The 20,125-nt window shown below is 38.1% G+C and overlaps 1 protein-coding gene across 2 annotated transcripts in view; it reads left to right on the top strand.

The window, feature by feature from the left end:
• C19H20orf194 (chromosome 19 C20orf194 homolog) overlaps window positions 1-20,125 on the top strand; it is a 107,955-nt gene that overhangs the window by 24,639 nt on the left and 63,191 nt on the right. For both annotated transcript variants that reach the window (XM_032461940.1, XM_032461941.1), the window contains exons 7-10: window positions 10,463-10,540; window positions 13,188-13,286; window positions 14,506-14,561; window positions 17,282-17,417. In XM_032461940.1, coding sequence (XP_032317831.1) covers window positions 10,463-10,540; window positions 13,188-13,286; window positions 14,506-14,561; window positions 17,282-17,417 — 369 coding nt within the window. The remainder of the gene's footprint in view (window positions 1-10,462; window positions 10,541-13,187; window positions 13,287-14,505; window positions 14,562-17,281; window positions 17,418-20,125) is intronic.

Here is a 20,125-nt window from a genome sequence, read left to right on the forward strand (position 1 = left end):
TAAATGGAGGCAGGCCGTACAAGGTAGAGAGGAAGCTTAAAATTTTTAGTGATAATGGTAATAATTATTTTTAATTAATTGTATAAACTAGGCATTTACAGTGACTCCTACATGCCAGACACTGTTCTAAGCATTTTGCATGGATTTACTTTAATTAATACAGTAACCCTCTGAGGTAGGTACTGTTACCGCTCCTGTTTTACAGAAAGGTTAATGAATTTCCCAGAGTCACAGAGCTGGTAGCCAGTGAGTAGCAGGGCTGGGACTTTGTCTAGAAAGTCTGGCTTCAAAGCCTGGTAGAGTGCATGCTTAGCATCATAAGGTCCTAGGTACATTATCTAGTACAATCAATCAATCAATCAATCAATCAAATCATCCCCTCTCCCCCCGCCCCCACAAAAAAAAAAAGAAAGCAAAGCCTGTGCTCCTAACCCCTGGGCTACCACTAGATTAGCGCTGGAAAGCAGTGTACTAGGAGGCTGCACAATTGCTGCAGCCCAGATAGGGCAGGCCTCTGGCTCCTGCCTTAAGGTGCATCATACCATGAAGTCAAATCCCAAAGAAACAAAACCCCCTTCCAAAAAAAAAAACCTTTATTAAGTTAATGTAGATTTTTACTACACGGTGGTGTTTTTAGGGGGTGGTGTTGGCAGTGAGGAGAAAACATCACACAACATATGGTACAAGTTATTACTATAAGTCTTCTCTCAAGATCCCTTTCTTCAGATCCTGCCATTCTCTGTAGCTGCTAATTTTCATTCTCTCAGATACCTTTTATCTCCATCTCACTCCCCCCAACCTCAGTTCTCTTCCTTATCCCATCCTTCCTGGTCCTTTACAGTATGGAGCAATTTGGCTTACTGGTCAGCTCTGCCATTATACTCTCTTCTTCTCTGATTCACATATTGAAGGCCTTATAACTGTCTGAGACAGAAGAGTTCTTGCCTCCTCTGAAAGCTTAAGAAGAGAACTGCAAATACTTATAACATAATTTTTTAAACTTCTCTTCTGTTGCATGCCCATAACCAGAAGAAAGTTATTACTCAGAGGATGTTTTGTCTTTGCTGTGGTAGGTGCCAGCATGAGAAAGGAAGCCAGACTCACATTGGATTTACTTGGTATTTAGGCCAGGCCAAACTGAGTTAGGAATATAGAGAACTCTTTCTTCCTGAAAGCAGTACAGGGAAGTTCCTCTGCTAGGGCTTTCCCTGCCTCCAGCTTCCTCCTTACTCTCCAGCTGCTAGAACTATGTGACCTGGTTACGTACATTTACATCAACCAACTCCCCAAGGGGAGAATTCTAAAAGCGAACTTCTGAATAAAGAGAATAACCGTAGAGTGAGCATTGATTCACCTTTTTATGGACAAACATAAGATTTTTGTATTGAAAGGTGGAATAAGACTTAACGAAAAAATTCAATAGAAGGCAAGAAAGAGACCATAGCATATGAGATGCAAGAATAGATCAGTATGTTTTTAAAAAAGTTTTTCTCCAGGAAATAAAATAAAAATTGAGGGGAAAAAAAATCTTTTATACTTTCTAAGAATGGAGTTTGTAAAAAGAGAAATGAGATAAAGTAAGCAGAATTTAAAAGGGAGATGGATGACATATAAGGAAATATTGTAATAAGTCTCAAACTTCATTAGTAGAATTAAAATTTGCATTTAAAAATAGAAATCAGGGAGATTGGCCAAGATGGTGGAGTGGAAAGACCCTGAGCTCACCTGCTCTCCTGAGCACACCAAAATCACAAATGTTTGCAGAACAGCCATCAATGAAAAAGAGCAGAACCTATCAGAAGAGATCTTCTACAACTAGAGACATAAAGAAGGAATGACAACGAGATGGGTAGGAGGGCCAGACTCATGATATAGTCAAGTCTCACACCCCCAGGTGGGTGACCCACAAACGGGAGAATAATTACCTTGCAGAGTTTCTCCCACAGGAGTGAGAGTTCTAAGCCCCATGTCTGGCTCCTCAGTTCGTAGTGGGGGAGGTGGGGGTCCTACATTAAGAAGATGATCCCCCAGAGCATTTGGCTTTGAAGGTGAGTGGGGCTTAATTTTTAGAGTCCTGCAGGTTTGGGGAAAATGGAGACTTTACTCTTAAAGGGCACATGCAGAAATCTGACATGCACTCAGACCCAGGGAAAGAATGGTAATTTGATAGGAGCCTGGCCAGACTTACCTGTTGGTTTTTGAGTCTCTCAAAGAGGCAGGAGGCAACTGTACCTCACCCTGAGGGCACAGACACTGGTAGCAGCCCTTCCTGGGTGCTCATTCTACCATGTAGACATTGGTGCTGGTGGGTGCCATTGTGGAATCCTCTCTCTAGCTTATTAGTACCAAGACCTGAGCCCAGCTAAGAGCCTATAGGTGCCAGTGCTGGGACACTCAGGCCAAGCAACTAACTGGGCAGGGAAACAGCCCCACCTGTCAGTGGACAGGCTGCCTAAACACCTCCTGAGCCCACAGCCACCTCTAGACATGGTTCTGCCCACCAGAGAGCACAGGACCCAACTCCATTCACCAGCGGGCAGGCACCAGCCCCAGAATCCCCTGGGTCCCAGCCTGCCTTTCAGGAAGCCTGCTCTAGCCTCTAGGACCAGCCTCACCCACCAGGCGACAGATACCAGACATAAGAAAACTACAATCTTGCAGCCTGTGAAGACAGAGTACTGGAAATCACTGATGTTTAATGGAAAAAAAAGATTGAAAATAACTGAAAACAGTTTAAGAGACCTTTGGGACAACGTCAAGTGCACTAATATTTGCATTATAGTGGTCCCAGAAGGAAAATAGAGAAAAGGCCTGAGAAAATATTTGAAGACATAATAGCTGGAAACTTCCCTAACCTGGGAAAGGAAAAAGTCATCCAAATCCAGGAGGCACAGAGAGTCCCATAGAGGATTAACCCCAAGAGGAGCACACCAAGACACACTGTAATTTAAATGGCAAAAATTAAAGACAATATTAAAAGTAGCAAAGCAAAGGCAACAAATAACATACAAGGGGACTCTCATAAGGCTATCAGCTGCCGTTTCAGCAGAAATTCTGCAGCTGCAATATATTTAAAGTGATGAAAGGAAAAAGCCTATGACCAAGAATACCCTACCCAGCAATGCTTTCATTCAGATTTGATGCAGAGATCGAAAGCTTTACAGACAAGCAAAAGCTAAAATAATTCAGTGCCACCAAACCAGCTTGACAAGAAATGTTACAGGAACTTCTCAAAAAGAAAAGGCCACAACTAGAAACATGAAAATTATGAAGGTAAGAAATCATCCAAACAAAAGGCTACTAGGAAGACTGAAAGACAAAAGTAGTAAAATCATTTATAACACAAGCAGGTAAAGGATGCACAAAATAATTAGATGTAAAATATATCAAAAGCAGTAATCATAAGGGGAGGAGAGTACAAATACAAGATTGGTAAAATGCATTTGAAACTAAGAGATCAACAACTCAGAACAGTCAAGAATGTAGAAAAGATCGATGATACTGAAAACTTTTTCTTTGAAAAGATAAACAAAATTGATAAACCTTTAACCAGACTCATCAAGAAAAAAAGGGAGCGGGCCCAAATCAATAAAGTCAGAAATGAAAAAGAAGTTGTAACCAACACCACTGAAATACAAAGGATTCTAAGAGATTACTACAAACAACTATATGCCAATAAAATGCACAACCTAGAACAAATGGACAAATTCTTGGAAATGTACAGTCTCCCAAGACTGAACCAGGAAGGAATAGAAGATGTGAGCAGATCAATTACTAGTAATGAAATTGAATCAGTAGTTTAAAAACTCCCAACAAACAAAAGTCCAGAACAAGATGACTTCACAAATGAATTCTACCACACATTTAAGTAAGAGTTAACACCTATCCTTCTCAAAGTATTCCAAATAATTGCAGAGGATGGGACACTTCTGAAATCATTCTATGAGGCCAGCATCACTCTCATACCAAAACCAAACAAAAATATCACCACACACACACACACAAAACAGGCCTGTATCACTGATTAACCTAGATGGAAAAATCCTCAACAAAATATTAGCAAACCAAACCCAACAATGCAATAAAAGGCTCATACACCATGGTCAAGTAAGATTTATCCCAAGGATGCAAGGAGTTTTCAATATCTGCAAATAAGGCAGCATGATACACCACATTAACAAGTTGAAGAATAAAAACCATATGATCATCTCAACAAATGCAGAAAAAGCTTTTGACAAAATTCAACATATTTATGATAAAAACTCTCTAGGAAGTGGGCATAGGGGGAACATACCTCAACATAATAAGGGCTTCATATGACAAACCCACAGCTAGCATCATATTCAACTGTGAATAGCTGAAAGCATTTCCTTTAAGGTCAGGAACAAGGCAAGGATGTCCACTCTAACCACTTTTATTCATCATAATATTAGAAGTCCTAGACACAGCAATCAGACAAGAAAAAGAAATAGAAGGAATCCGAATGGGAAAGGAAGATGTAAAACTGTCAGTGTTTGCAGATGACATGATTCTGAACATAGAAAATTCTAAACTGCTACAGCTCATCAGTGAGTTCAGTAAAGCAGGATACAAAATTAATACACGGAAATCTGTTGCATTTCTATATACTAACAAAGAACTATAAGAAAGAGAAATTATAGAGACAATACCATTTACCATTGCATCAAGAATAGAATACCTTGGAATAAACCTACCTAAGAAGGTAAAAGACCTGTACTCGGAAAACTGTAAGACACCGATGAAAGAAATTAAAGATGACACAAACAGGTGGATTGGAAGAAATGATGTTGTTAAAATGACCATACTACCAAGGCAATATACAGATTGAATGCAATCTCCATCAAAATACCATTGGCATTTTTCGTAGAACTAGAGCAAATTATTTTAAAATTTGTATGGAAACACAAAAGACCCCAAATAGCCAAAACAATCTTGAGAAGTACAGAGCTGGAAGAATCATGCTTCCTGACTTCAGACTTTAATACAAAGCTACAGTAAAACAAACAAACAAAAAACCAAAATGGTACTGGCATGAAAACAGACACATAGATCAGTGGAACAGAATAGAGAGCATGTAAATAGACCCACACACTTATGGTCAATTAAACTATGACAAAGGAGGCAAGAATATACAATGAAGAAAAGACGGTCTCTTCAATGAAGTGGTGCTGGGATAACTGGACAGCTGCATATAAAAGAATGAACTTAGAACATTCTCTAACAACATATAAAAAAATAAACTCCAAATGGATTGAAGACCTAAGTGTAAGTCTGGAAAGCATAAAACTCCTAGAGGAAAACATAGGCAGAATACTCTTCAACGTAAATCATAGCAATATTTTTTGGATCTGTCTCCTAAAGCAAAGAAATAAAAGCAAAAATAAATAAATGGGACCTAATTAAACTTAGAAGCTTTGGCGTGGCAAAGGAAACCATCCACAAAACAAAAGGATAACCTACTGAATGAAAAAAATATTTGCAAATTATGTGACCAATAAGGGGTTAATATCCAAAATGTGTAAACAACTTATACAACTCAACCTCAAAAACAAACAACCTGATTAAAAAATGTCCAGAAGACCTGAATAGACAATTTTCTAAAGAATTTTCTAACAGACTCATTAAAAGATGCTCAACAACACTAATCATCAGGGAAATGCAAATCAACCACAGTAAGATACCACCTCACACCTGTTAGAATGACTCATCAAAAAAACAACACATAGCAAGTATTGGCATGGATGTGGAAAAAAGGAACCCTTGTACACTGTTGGTAGGAATATAAATCGGTGCAGCTGCTGTGGAAAACAGTATGGAGGGTTCTCAAAAAACTAAAAATAGAACTACCATATGACCCAGCATTTCTACTCCTGGGTATATATGCGAAAAAAACAAAAACACTAATTTGAAGAGATACATGCACCCCATTGTTCATAGCAGCATTATTTACGACAGCCATACGGAAGCAACTGTCAACAGCTGAATGGAGAAAGAAGATATGGTATATATACACAGTGGAATACTGCTCGGTCATAAAACAGAATGAAATTTTGCCATTTGCGACAACATGGATGGACTTTGAGGGTATTATACTAAGTGAAATAAGTCAGAAAAAGAAAGACAAATATTGTATGGTATCACTTATATGTAGAATCTTAAAAATACAACCAACCAATGAATATAACAAAAAAGTAGCAGACTCAAAAAAGCACAAAGAATAAAGTAGTGGTTACCAGTGGGGAGGGGGAAGGAAGGGAGCAGCATGGGGGTAGGGGATTAGGAGATACAAAGCAGTATGTTTAAAATAAGCTGCAAGGACATATTGTACAACACAGGGACTATGGCCAATACTTTATAATAACTATAAATGCAGTATAACCTTTAAAAATTGTGAATAACTGTATTATACATCTGTAACATACAATTTTGTACATCAATTATAGTTCAATTAAAAATAAATAGAAATCAAATTCATTGCCCCCTCAAAATTAATCAGTTGACACACTCGTAAAACTGTTCCAGAGTGCAGAGGAAGAAACTAAATAGATTAAATCGATGAGGAAGAGAGTAGTAAAATAGAGGATAGAGAATGGAAACGTGATACTAAAAATGAAGGGATTAATTGAAGGTTATGTAATAGTCTTTGTTGTCCTCCCTCATCCCCAAGTGACAGGCAACCAGACATTTACCAGCTGCCTTCTCCACCCTAGGAAGAACAGGGAACAAGGTGAATGGGTCAGGGTTCTCCATAGAAACTGAAAAACAAGAGAAAACAAAGAGAACTCATTGTCTGGTGTAGTTTTTGACGCCTGAGCGTAAAGCTCTCTACACTTTGGAATTTAGAATATGAGGGGATAAGGATCCTGTAATAATTGCCTCCTGCCTGTCTGCTCTCCCTAAAAAACTTCCTCATAGTTGACAAGCTCTGCTGAAAGCAGAAAGCTTCCAATCAGCCTTTCCTTTTGAAAATATAAACAGGCAATGAAAATCACCAGACGTTTGATTAAATACCTGTAACCTGAGAGAAAAAGATCAAGATTTTTTAAAAAATCTGATTGAATAAGACTCAAAGAAATGGGGAGGGTATAGCTCAGTGGTAGAGTGCATGCTTAGTATGCACAAAGGTCCTGGGTTCAATCCCTAGTACCGCCATTAAAAACAAACAAACAAACAAACCTAATTACCATCCCTCCCAAAAAAGACTCTAAGATAATTTAAGATATAGAGGAAAACTTAAGACAAAACTCTTAGGTTGCTCAGAGAAGTGTAAAATTTATTTGGTAACCATGGAACAAATGTTATACTGTGATAAATGAGTGTAAGCAAAATACGAGTGCTGGAAAATTATAATTTATAAAATTAACAGAGGAGTTGAGAGGTAAAGTTAGGAAAATCTAAAAATGTCAAATTTTAGAAATCATAGAGATAGAAAATATGAGAAAGAACTTTAAAGTCATAGAAAACTAATGCACAAGGTCTGATATCCAGTAAGTAGGAGTTCCAGAATCTTTCTGGTGCAGAGATACAAGAAGGAAAGAAATTTTAAAAAAAATAAGTAAAACATGTCCAGTGATAAAGAGAAATAAAAAAGCTTTTAAGTTAAATCTCTTAGCAAGTGTGGATGAGAAGGAAAAAAACCTTAAATCTTTCTATGCCTTTTTTGAGCACTAAAGATTGAAGAATATCATAAAAAGCTTTCAGGAAGAAAAAATAAGTGACCTACAATAAGACAACAAGAACTTGATTTCTCTCCTTCCCCAACCAAAACAAACATCAAACAAAATATGTGAAGCATTGGTTTTCAAGACACTAGACATCAATGAAGAATAGTGATTCCCTGAGAGATAGAAATCTCTCACGAGGTGAGCCTCGCAGTTTCCCCAGGTTCCTACAGTTGACACTTGAACAGCATGGTTCTGAACTGCAAAGGTCCACTTATATGCAGGTTTTTTTAGTAGACTATAGTACCGTACTGTACCACAGTCCGCAGTTGGTGGAATCCACAGATGCAGAACTGTGGATGCAGAGCTGCATGTACAGAGGGCTGACTGTAAGAGTTACACATGGATTTTTCTACTGCACAGAGGGTCAGTGCCCCTAAGCCCCAGGTTATTCAAGGATCAGCTGCACTTTGAGAAAATGTCCAGGCCATGGCACAGTGGGGTTACCCAAGTGGATCTCAGTGCACTTCCTGAGCTGAGTAGATGCAGCTGAGAGTCTGGTGAAGCCAAGGAGCTAGCGTACTAAAGAGGAAGGAACAGCCCAAAGACAGAACTCCCAAGATCTGCCAAGATTTCTCTTCCCCCCATTCCTTGACCCACAATCCAAGTATTCAACAGATTATTGTCAGTACATTCATGTGTGAGGTAACTGCTGGAAAAAAACATCTCGAAGTATTCCAGAACAGTGGGTCAGAGCTGGGAATAGTGCCTGTTCTCATCAGTTAGACTGGAAAAATGCATAATTCACAGGGCATTGGATAGAGTCCTCAGGAGGGTTTTGTCTCAGTAGTGGGGAATAATCATTCAGCCCTAGTCTGAGCACTGCTCTGGACCCTCCGAACAATTTGTACAAGCAAGACCTGAAAGGATCAAACAGTTTCCAAGTAACTTAAATGCATTCCAGAACAAAGCACAAAAATATTTATAGGAATACAAAAATATCTGGCTCCCAAGAAGGCAAGTTCACAATATCTGGCATCCAAAGGTTATCAGTTTACCAAGAAGCGGGAAAACGTGACTGAAAGGTAATCACAACTGACCTAGAATTGACAGAAATGTTAGAATTAGAAGGCAAGGGCATTAAAAGTTTCTCTAAATGTATTCCATATGTTCACGAAGCTAGAAGAAAGATTGAACATGTTAAACAGAAACAGACAAAAAAAAAAGAGACCCAAATTGAACTTGTAGGAGTGAAAACTGCAATATCTAAGATGAAAAATACACTAGATGGCATTAACCTGCCAAAGAAAAGATTAGTGAATTTGAATTGATAGTAGTAGAAACTATCCAAGATGAAGCACAGGAAGACTAAAGAATCCAAAAGAATGGAAAGAGCATCAGTGATTGACAAATCAGGCATAAGGACAGAATACATTTTAAAACAAACAAACAAAAATTCCTCCCATTAATCCTTTCTTAGGAAGCTATTGGAGGATGTGCTCCAGCAAACAAAGAAGTTAAAATAAGGAGACAAGTAAACAATGGAACCAGATCCATCATGTGAGAGCTCCAGGATGACACCAAAGAGAAGTCTCAAAATGATAGTTACACGTGCACAGCAAGCGTACATAACAGCAAGACCATAATGAAGCAAGAAGAAAAAAAATTGATAGATTATCTAATACTTTTAGGCCAGTGGTTCTCAATTGGGATGATTTTGCTGCCCCATCTCCACCCTCTCTGCAAGTCATTTGGCAGTATTTGGACATACTTTTGGTTTGCCTGGACAGAGGGGTGTTGAGGCATCTAGTAAGTAGAAGCCAGGGATGTTGCTAAGCCTGCTACAGTGCACTGGGCAGCCCCTTGCAACAAAGACATAACTGACCCAAAATGACAGTAGTGTTGCTGTTTATAAACCCGCATATAAGCATACCAGCAAATTAAGTGGGGGAAGTTAGAAGAAAATTGTAGGATTTTTTTTAATATTACACAAGTGAAAAAAGTGAAGCTGTTGGTAGCTCTAGGAAAAACAATTTGTTTAAGAAAGCAAATAGGAATATGGTATGTACTTGGCCTGCAGTAAATTATATAGAAACAGATATAGATAAATATGTCTTTAATGTTATAAACAGTAACCACTGGTTTAACAAAAAAGTCATATATGATATTAGATAATGTTAAAGTGTGTTATGTGTATGTAGAGAAGAGGTGTGAGAGTGGGGACGAGCATAGAAGAACTACATCTTTGCCATAAGTCAATATTTAATTTCTAAATTGATAAATCAAGAAGTAGGGTTCGAGCTTACAAAATATGGAGATAATTACCAGAAAGAAAATGTTAAAAGAATTCAACGTGGTTGGCTCTGAGGATTGAGGCTAGTGGAGGCTTGTGAAAGGTTGGAGTAGGGGATTAAATGTTTTTTATTACAAGCCTTTAGTACTAGTATTTGATTTTTTTTAAACTATAGAAATGTGTTATTTTAATTAAACTTTGATTTTAAACAAAGATGAAAATTATATATCTGTATGTATGTAAATATATATATGCCTATCATTGAAGATATTCAGAAGATGTACCAAAGTTTCTGAAAAGATAGTTTCCTTGAATGGGATAGCATTTTTTAATATGTATAGGTTCTCATACAATTGATAAAGTTTGATTTATTGTTCTAATCACTGAGTTTTCACCAAGATAGTAACTTCTCAGTGTCAGAAAATAATTCTGATAGTCCTAATGATATTGACTCAGTTATTTGATTGTTTTTGCCCTTGTGTTATAGTTGCAGGATGTGAGTTTGAATCTGTGGAATGTCTACAGCAAGATGGATCCTATGTCTCTGGAGAGTTTGCTTTCAGAAGTAAGGAGCCACACTGTATTTAACTTGTAAATATTACAACCAGCTCAGTTATCTACTAATGTATTAAGGAACGCAGGATATATTTTAGTTGGTTTTAGCTGAAGAATTGAGCAGTCGCTTCCCTGATTGCTATCTTGAACTCCTTGGGAGTGGAAGAGGACCAGGAAAAGTGCTACTACCTCTTCCGCTCTGAGGAAACCTCACCTGAGGTGAGAACAAGGCTGCCTGCCTGGTCCAAGGTTTAGGTTTTCACCTAAAGACATTGTTTCTATTGGGCTGGACTTTAGAAAAATAGTACAGAGGGTGCCTTTTTGCACTTTCTCTGGTGTAAAAAGAGTTAAAAAATTGGTGTATGCTTTAAAGGAATCAAGGGTTAGACAGGTTGAAGTTTCTCTGTAAAGGAGTAGATAGTAATATTTTAGGCTTTGGGCCCTGTGCTCTGTTGGAACTACCTAACAATGCCATTATAGACAGTGCTTTACCGAAAGGATGTGTCTCTGTTTAAGCAAACTTTATTTTCAAAAATATATGGCCTGCCCACAGGCCATAATTTGCTGACTCCTGGATTGAAAGATGAGGCATTAATTTTTCATTCTTAACTTCGAAGAATAAATTCAGGGTGGGTGGAGCAATTTGCAATGAGGAGCAACAAACAAAACTAAGGAGTAGGTACTTTGTTTTAGCAACTCAGTAGTGACTCTCAGTGGTCATGGACAGCTGTGTGGAAAGAGAACGGTATATACGGCCTGCCCACAGGCCTTAATTCCTACTGGCCAATCTCTGCTGGCAACTCTTTGATGGCCAGAGAGCCAGTGCTTCTTGGTCCAATCCCATAGAGAGGAAATGCAGACTACTCTGAGATTTGATTTAGAAAGATGTTCAAAATGTTTGGTGAAAAAAATAGAAAGCAGAATCTATTTCCATCTTTGTAAAATAATTTGTGTTTCTGTGTCTTAGAAACTTCAGATGGTAGTCTTTACTGGTTGTTTTCATTATTTTACTTATTTTCATTTTCTTACTTTTATTACATCATGTAATTCATAAAAATACTTTTTAATATTGAAGTTAAGTTCCTTTTCCCCCTCTGAGTCACCTGAGAGCAGATACTGCTGGATGGCAGCCTAGGGCCAAGAGGTCTGTCTAAAGTTCAGGGTTCTTCCCTTGTGGCCAAGGGCCAAGACACAGTGGCATGTTTCTGGGGGTTGCAGTTTTTGCTGCTTACCTGACCTTGAAGTCTGTCTGGGCCTGTCTTCTGGATTTGGCCTTGAGGAGTCTGAGAAGATAGACTTTCCCTTCTTCATCATCAGATTCAACTAAGCAGTTCCACCTCATCACAGAGTATCCATTTCCACAGATGCACTGGTTTTGCTGGGTAACAGTTGGAGAATGGTATGTGTAGTGCAAAGTGCGCAGGCGTTGGGTATCTCTTACCTAGATGTATATTCACTCTCGCTCTTGTTAGTATTGCCTCCTCAGATCACTTTACTCTTCATTGTCTCAGTCACCTCATCTATAAAGTGGACATAGACAGGTACACAAGGATATTAGGAAGATTTAAATATATAGATGAACATTTCCTATATAGTGATAGTTATTTTCTGAGCAATAATTCATTTTGTCTTCCATTTTAGTCATAGCATAGAGCTGAAAGCAACGTTTAATGATTCATTCCACCTTATTCGATAATTAGTACTGACATATCCACTTCCGTTGGAGAAGTTTTTTGGGAGCAAAGTGCCTGTCTTCTTCTGTGTATCCCCCAAAGCACACAGTGTTTTTCACCTAGAACAGGGCCAGAGAATGGCTGCTGCTCAACTGTATAGCTCTGCTTCTTGTCAGAGACCCAAGCCAAAATGGATGTCACCATGTAGGCCATTAAAATGGAAACATACTTCTGAGTTTGTTTCTAAATAGAATTGAAAAACAAAGTGCATTCTGTACCAATAGCTATGTTGATTCTTTTTTTTTTTTTTTTTTTTTTTTTTGAGGCTTACAAAATGAAGCATTCTGGTATTACCCTGAAAAGATTGGACAGAGCCAAGCAGGCAAGGCACAGACCCACACTGGGGTGCACAGTCTCAGATGCGACTTCCCTGAGGCCAGTGATGTACATTATGGGTGTCTGCTAGAGAGAGCAGACAAATGGCAGGAAGTCAAGGGGGTGGCTCAGATGTTCTTAGCCACCACCGGCTAGCCGACAGTAGAGGCAGAGAAGTTGACAAGTACTGCAGATCTATAGTATGCAAGGCCTGGTGGTGAGCACTTTCTATTTATCTAGGTTATTTCATTTAATTCCTGTAATATCTCTGTAAGGTAAGTGATAATCCTCCTGTTACTCACATAAGGCATTTGAAGCTCAGGTTAATTTCCTTGCTAAGACCACACAACCAGTAAGAGGCAGAGCAAAGTTTCCAACACAAGTCTTTCTGAATCTAATCATGCTTCCACTGCTAAAATTTGATGGCAGCTGGAAATAGGGAGTGGATCTGAGAACAAAAGACTTGGACAGACATTGAAGATCTGCGGTTAGTCTTTTAAATGACATATTTATGTGGTCTGGTATTTTGAGATGCAGTTTCATAATTCTGGTGTTCAAAGTACTTCCTTAAATGATCAAACACAGTATCTTTTTTCACTTTCTTTCTAGGATTTGGTGGCTTTTGAACATCAGTGGACTAGCTTCTTTGCTAATTTTGACACAGAAATTCCGTTCCTGCTAGAACTATCTGAATCTCAGGCGGGTGAGGTATGTAAGGGAAGGGTCAAAAAGGGAAGGAAAAAAACTGGTTAACTTATTTATTGTTTTTATTTTTGTTAAATTTTTTTTTCAGAATACAACACTACTAACCCTAATTTGGTTATTATTTCCTTAAGCTTTGTTGCATGCTGTAAAGAAGTTTTTAACTCCCATGCTAACCCCTGTATGAGAAGTTGGTTTTTTTCTGTGCCAGCTTCTCTACAAGAAGGATACTCATTTTTCAGAAGTGGTACCTCTGTCAACCAGGAATCCTGTTGAACACCAGTTAATAAGCCTAGGAGTAATTCTCCACATGTGAATAGCACAGCCTCTAGGTAAAGCCAAGCTTTCTTTCTGGGCAAACAATAGTGAAGTTACTAGTTCGGGCTAAGACCCACTCCATGAGTAAACTGAGGTGTGTGAATCAAGAACCATGGCAACAGGAAGGATCAAAAGAGAGATCTTGATCTTGCCCTTGAGCCTGCTTTGGGTTTGCACTGCCAGTCCTCAGTTCTTCTGTGTTGCGCAGTGACTCAGGACAAGCCTTACCCCTGATCTTTGAAACTGGAGTTGATCTTTGTTGTCATGCAGTTTACTTTTACATTATGTTATATATCCCACAGTATATTGCTCTTATTTTTATTTAAAGAGTCAATTATCTTTTTATCTTTTAAAAATCTTTAAAAATTTTTTTAAAGATTTAAATAATTTAAAAATAGGATGTAGTGACATACCCATAGAGTTCCTTGGATTCTTCCTCACCACTGATTTTAAATTAGTCTACATTGATATTAGAATTAACATGTATTCTAATTTGTAGAATTAACATAATTCTAATTATTGGAAATGTTGGGGAAATTTTCTAATATCAGGAAAAAAATTCCTGTATTGTTAGTAATTTGGACCATAGATGGTGGTTGGTCCAGTTTCCTTTTAGTAGTTAAAAACTAAAATCTGACAAGAATTTCTTTTTTTTAACCTTCCTTTTCTTTTTTTCTTTTGTAGCATTTTATCTTTTTTCTTTGCTGGTATTTGTTTGCTGTCTATCCCCAAAATTTATGTTTTTATCCATCACATATGTCCTTCCATGTTCTTAAAACAATTTATCAACATACGTGTCTCTCTCTCTCACACACACACACAGACAGTATACATACATATATGAGGGGTTTGTGATTGTTTTATAAAATTGTGATCTTAATATGTATAACGTTGGCTTCTTTTGTAGCCATTCAGAAGTTACTTCAGTCATGGAATGATCTCCAGTCATATAACTGAAAATAGGTAAGATTCTTGGCAAAGATAGTTGAATGGTAATAGAGAAAATGGTGTTGACAAGGGGGTGGATATAGGAGAGCATCTAAGTCCAGAAGCTGGAGTCAGGAAAATACGGGTTGACTTTAGTCATGACAGAGTAAGAAATCCATACTCTTTAAAATTATCTGTTTCACTGCTTTTATATTTTTGTGTTAAAACCAGTTTTATATTAAATTAGCTTTTAAAACATTGTAGCTTGCTGAAATCTAAAGAAAGGATTTTTTTATTCCATCCATGGCCCAGCAAAGTGAGAGGAAGCAGAATGACCAAGGGCTGGGCAGGGATCAGCAGTGACTTGTGGGGAATAAAAGGGCTTGGGCATAAAGGTCCAGCCCCAGGGAGGCATGGGAGCAATGAGAGTTGCTGCATTTGTTTTCTTAGAGTGTTTCATTCAGCACCTCTTTTGCCATGATAATCAGGAGGGCTCAGCAGGGGTGGTTCCTTGGATGGATAAATGAGAGTAGATCTTTCCTTTTCTTTTCTTCCCCAATTCCAGTCCAATCTGATAGTGAGACAGACTACCCTGGCTGGGACTCAAAAGTCATCTTTTTCTGCTCAGTGTCGCTTAACTTGAATTAAGCATCAGAATTAAAATCAGAGTCATGTTTACTTTTAAGAGTCCCTGTTTGCCTAAAACTTGATGAAGTATTTTTAAGAATAATGAAAAGAAATGCAAAGGATTTTCCACACAATATACACTAAGGGTAATTTAGGGGAAAAGAATGAGATAAAGAAAACTATCTTAGCTGCTATGACAAAAATACCATAGATTGTGAAGCTTATAACAGCAGTTTGGAGGCCTCACAGTTCTGAAGGCTAGGAAGTCCAAAATCATGACACTGGCAGATTTGGTGTCTGGTAAGGACCCTCTTCCTCTTAGATAGCTGTCATTTCACTGAAACCTCACGTGGCAGGTAGGGCGAAGGATGTCTCTGGAATCTCTTTTATGAGAGCCTCTTTTATAATCCCACTCATAATGGCTCCATCCTTATGACCTAATCACCTCCCGAAGGCTCTGCCTCCTAATACTATCACTTTGGGGGTTAGAATTTTAACATATGAATTTGGGAAAGACACAGCGTTCAATCCATAGCAGAAACTGTCTTTTAAAAATATCCTTTAGTCATTGAATGTTCATTGAGAACATATGACATACCAAGCAAGAGATACATGGTTAAAACATAAACCAGACATGGTGTCTGCCCTTATGAAGTGTGTTGTGTGGTGGAGCAATAAGACATTAATCAAGCAACCTCACAAAGAAATACATAATTGCAAACTCTGGCTCCTTGAATGAGAAAAGAACATGATACCATGAAGACTACACTGGAGAATGTGACCTCTTGGGGAAGATGTGAATGATCAGTAAAGATAATTAAAGGAGAATAGCAGTGGTCTTGAGATGAGAATGTGAGGAACATAAAAGAAGATGAGTTTGGCTGGAGTATGGGAGTTGAGAGAGAGTGGCCTTCAGTGGAGCTAAAGAATTTGGTCAGGCCAGACCATGTAAGTCCTTGTTGGCCTTGTGAAAGAATTCGGCCCTTCACCTGGAAATAAATAAATGTTTAAAAGATTGTCCTTTCTGCAGTGTGGAGAACAGATTATAGGAGAGTAGAGTGGAAGCAGAGAAACTGTGAGGAAGTATTGCAGTTGTCCAGGGAAGAAATGATGCCAGTACGGACTAGGCTTGTGACCATGTGGATGGAGGGAACGGGACAAACAGGAGTGAATTTGGATAATTAATTGAGTTTAGAGGGTGAGGAAGCAGGAAAAGTCAAGGAGGCCTCTTGGGCCTGGCTCAGTCCCTTGATGGATGATGATGCGTTTTATTTACTGCAAGATCGGAAAGGGGAACAGGTTTAGGGAGCAAATCATGAGAGAGGAGGGGAGAAAACAGACAGCTGTTTTACCAGATGGTAAAACCCTATGAATACAGAGGAGAACAGTGCACTGAAAGCAACAGCTCTTGCAAGGGGAGAGTGTCAGGTGTTTCTGAGAGACCAAGGAAGGGCGGGCTGAAGACTTTGCACTGGACTTGCTATATGCTACATGAAAGGCGTTGGTGACTTTTGCAAGAGCAGTTTAAGTGAAATGACTGTTGGGGGTTGTTGATTAAAGTGGACTGAGAAATGAGCAGAAAGTAAAAACAAAAATAAAAAGACAAGTCCAGCTAAGAGAAGAGAGGGAAGAGGAGGATAGGGGCAGGGACAGGTAGATGTGGTGAGAATATTTGCAACCCTACCCTCCTTCCCTCCTAAAAGCTACTCAGGAGTGGTTAACAGTTCTTTTGTCTGTCTACAGTGTGAGTATCACAATTGCTATCATTCCTGAAAATGTATATTCCTATCAAAACGCTATTATATAAAACTGGGATTTTGCTCCATCTGTGCATCATGGACAGCAAACTTACAGAGCTTTCTCCTTAAGAGGTAGGATAAGCTGGAAGTATAACCATGGCTTAGGTTTAGTTTTTGTCCCTAAATAACTGATTCCCTATGGGTCAGTAGGAGGAGTCAGAGACATTTGGCATGTGTTCTCAACCCGCAGGGAGCATTAGGTGGACTGTACTGACCGCCTTGCTGAGACTGCAGGATGCCACTCAGGGAAGCCTCAGAACTCACTCATTTGGAAGTTGCCCTGGCCAGGAATCTCTTTTGTAATCACATGTTTTTGATTTGCCACTCTAGCCCTAATAGGCAGCCATTCGTTCTCTTTGGTAATCATTCCACACAAGAAAACCTGAATGCTGGCAACTTTAACTTCCCTTCTGAAGGGCACCTGGTACGCAGCACTGGTCCCAGTGGGAGCTTTGCCAAACACATGGTGAGTGGCTTGACTGTTGCCTAATTGGTTTTATTATCAAATAGGGAAGAGAGGAGCTGGATAAATGGAACCTTTCTAATTAGTGTATTGATTTAACCTTGAATTTGAAGTTGTTTTGGAGTGAAAAGTGATTAAAAACTATGCATTTTTCATGGGGAGAGTTTTGCTCAATGGTAGAGCATATACGTAGCATGCATGAGGTTCTGGGTTTAGTCCCCAGTACCTCCATTAAAAAGATAAATAAATAAACCTAATTACCTCCCCTGCCCCACAGACAAAAAAAAATTTAAAAAATTTAACTATTTTTATATAAGTACTAAGTGTGATTTGAAAGCATCATATTTAATTTTTAAATATTTGAAAGGAAAAGGTTAAAAAAAAATACTTTCACAAACCAAAGTCTTGTTATCCAAGTAGTATCATCAGTAGAATAGGAATTTTAAATTAACTTGAAAATAGACAGTTATTCAAAGCCTGAGTTTGTTGTGTCTTAACCGTTACATTTCAAGTGCCAAAAGAGAACTGTCACCTAAAAATGTATATCCAGTGAAAATCTTCAGGAATGAAGGAGTAATCAAGATATGCTCAGATGAAGGAAAACTAAGAGAATTTGTTGCCAGCAGACCTATCCTAAAGGAGTGACTAGAGGAAGTTCGGTCAAAACAAAGAGGAAATGATTTAAAAAGAAGGAATCATGGAACAATAAGAAGGACAGGACAAAAGAGCACAGTGATAAAACCAGTACAGCATTTTTTATATACTTTAAAATAGCGAATTTTATCTCAAAAGTTTTTCAAAAAAAGAAACCAACCCCAATACACACTCACATTATGGATGACATAACCAGCTTCCGTTCTTAAGTCTGTGCAACTCTAAAGCCAAAGGGCTTTCACTCGTTAATTCAGTGATCCTTATTGAGTGTCTGCTATGTGCTAGGTGCACTGTGCTAGGTGCAGGGAGTATATAGTCGTGGTCTCTGCCTTTAAGGATCTCTTGGGCTAGTAGAAGAGTCAGTGAGGATGGTGCTGTGAAATGTTTGGAGCAATAATTTAGCCATCCCTTACACACCTTGGAATGGCTAAAATCTAAAACACTGACAACACCAAATGCTGAAGAGAATGTGGAGCAACAGAAACTTGTTTATTACTGGTAAGAATGTAAAATGGTACAGACACTTTGGAAGATAGTTTGATTCACAAAACTAAACATACTTTTAGCACCAATTATGCTCCTTGGTATTTACCCAAATGAGTTGAAAACTTACGTTCACGCAAAAACCTACGCAAGGAATTTTTTTTTATAGCAGCATTTTTCATAATTGTCAAAACTTAGAAACAGCCAAGGTGTCCTTCAATAGGTGAATGGATAAATAAACTGGTACATCCATACAGTGGAATATGTTTCACTGATAAAAAGAACTATCAAACCACAAAACAACATGGAGGAACCTGAAATGCACATTGCTAAGTGAAGGAAGCCAGATTGCCAAGGCTAATTCCCAGTATATGACATTCTGCAAAAGGCAAAACTACAGAGACTAAGTCAGTTGTTGCCTGGAGTTTGAGAGGGAACAAGAATACATGAAGCACAGGGGATTTTTAGGACCGTGAAACTATACTATATGATATAGTCATGATGGACACATGTCATTCCCATACAGTGTACAATATAAACAGTGAACTGTAATGTAAACTATGGACTTTAATAATAATGTATCAGTATTAGTTAATCAATTGTAACAAATATAATATGACATTAATAGGTGAAATTGTAGTGGCAGGGAAGGAGAGGAGCTAGGCAGGAACTCTGTACTTATGGTTCAGTTTCTGTAAACCTCAAACTGCACTTAAAAAAAGTCTATTTAATAAAACAGAAATTTAGCAGGTTCTTTACACAACTTTCTGTGATAATTGGAGATCTTTATTTTACAAACACGGAAACCTAATGAAGTCAAGGAACTTACCTGAGACCTGGTCCTCAGGTGGTGAGGGTTCTAGTTCTGAACTTCATTCATAGTTACGATCTTCATTCAGCTCTGTTTCAAGGTGAGATACTTATCCTTTCCATTTCTGTGCCATTTGTGAATAATTTACAAATTAATATATGTCATGTAAAGCATGCAAATCCAGATTATCTGAGCAGTTTTACATATGCAAATTCTACTATACCAGTTTCCTTTATCATGTAAATATCAATCAATTTAATGTTAATATATGCTTATGTAAATTTGTGACATCATCTAAGGAAGCAGGTTTGAAACACATGGCACCTTAAAAACTTTAAGGAAAATTTGGAAATCTAAGGAACATGTTTTAATTGAGGAAATAAGCCTATTAACCAACAGAAGAAATACGCACATGAATTTTCATTTAGGCTCATAGCACTGTTGATCATATTCACTATGATGAGTTTTAGCTTAGTCAGAATTAAATCTTTATTTCAAATGTAGAACTTAGATTCACAGTGTTCACAATAGTACAGAAAAATGCCATATATTCTCTTGTGACTTCCTAAAACAATGGAGTAAAATAGAATGAGTATTTGTGTCATATGGAGCTTTTTTTTTGTACTGTATTAATTTCCTTTCCTTTAGTTCTTGTGTTAGCATTTTTGCATTTTATATCTGCTATCCTAGGAATCCTGACGAGATGTCGGATTTTCAAAAGAGAAAAGGACATCCACTTCTATCTCTATATAAATGAACAACT

Source organism: Camelus ferus, chromosome 19 (genome assembly GCF_009834535.1).
Source record: "Camelus ferus isolate YT-003-E chromosome 19, BCGSAC_Cfer_1.0, whole genome shotgun sequence".
Classification (NCBI taxonomy): Eukaryota; Metazoa; Chordata; class Mammalia; order Artiodactyla; family Camelidae; genus Camelus; species Camelus ferus.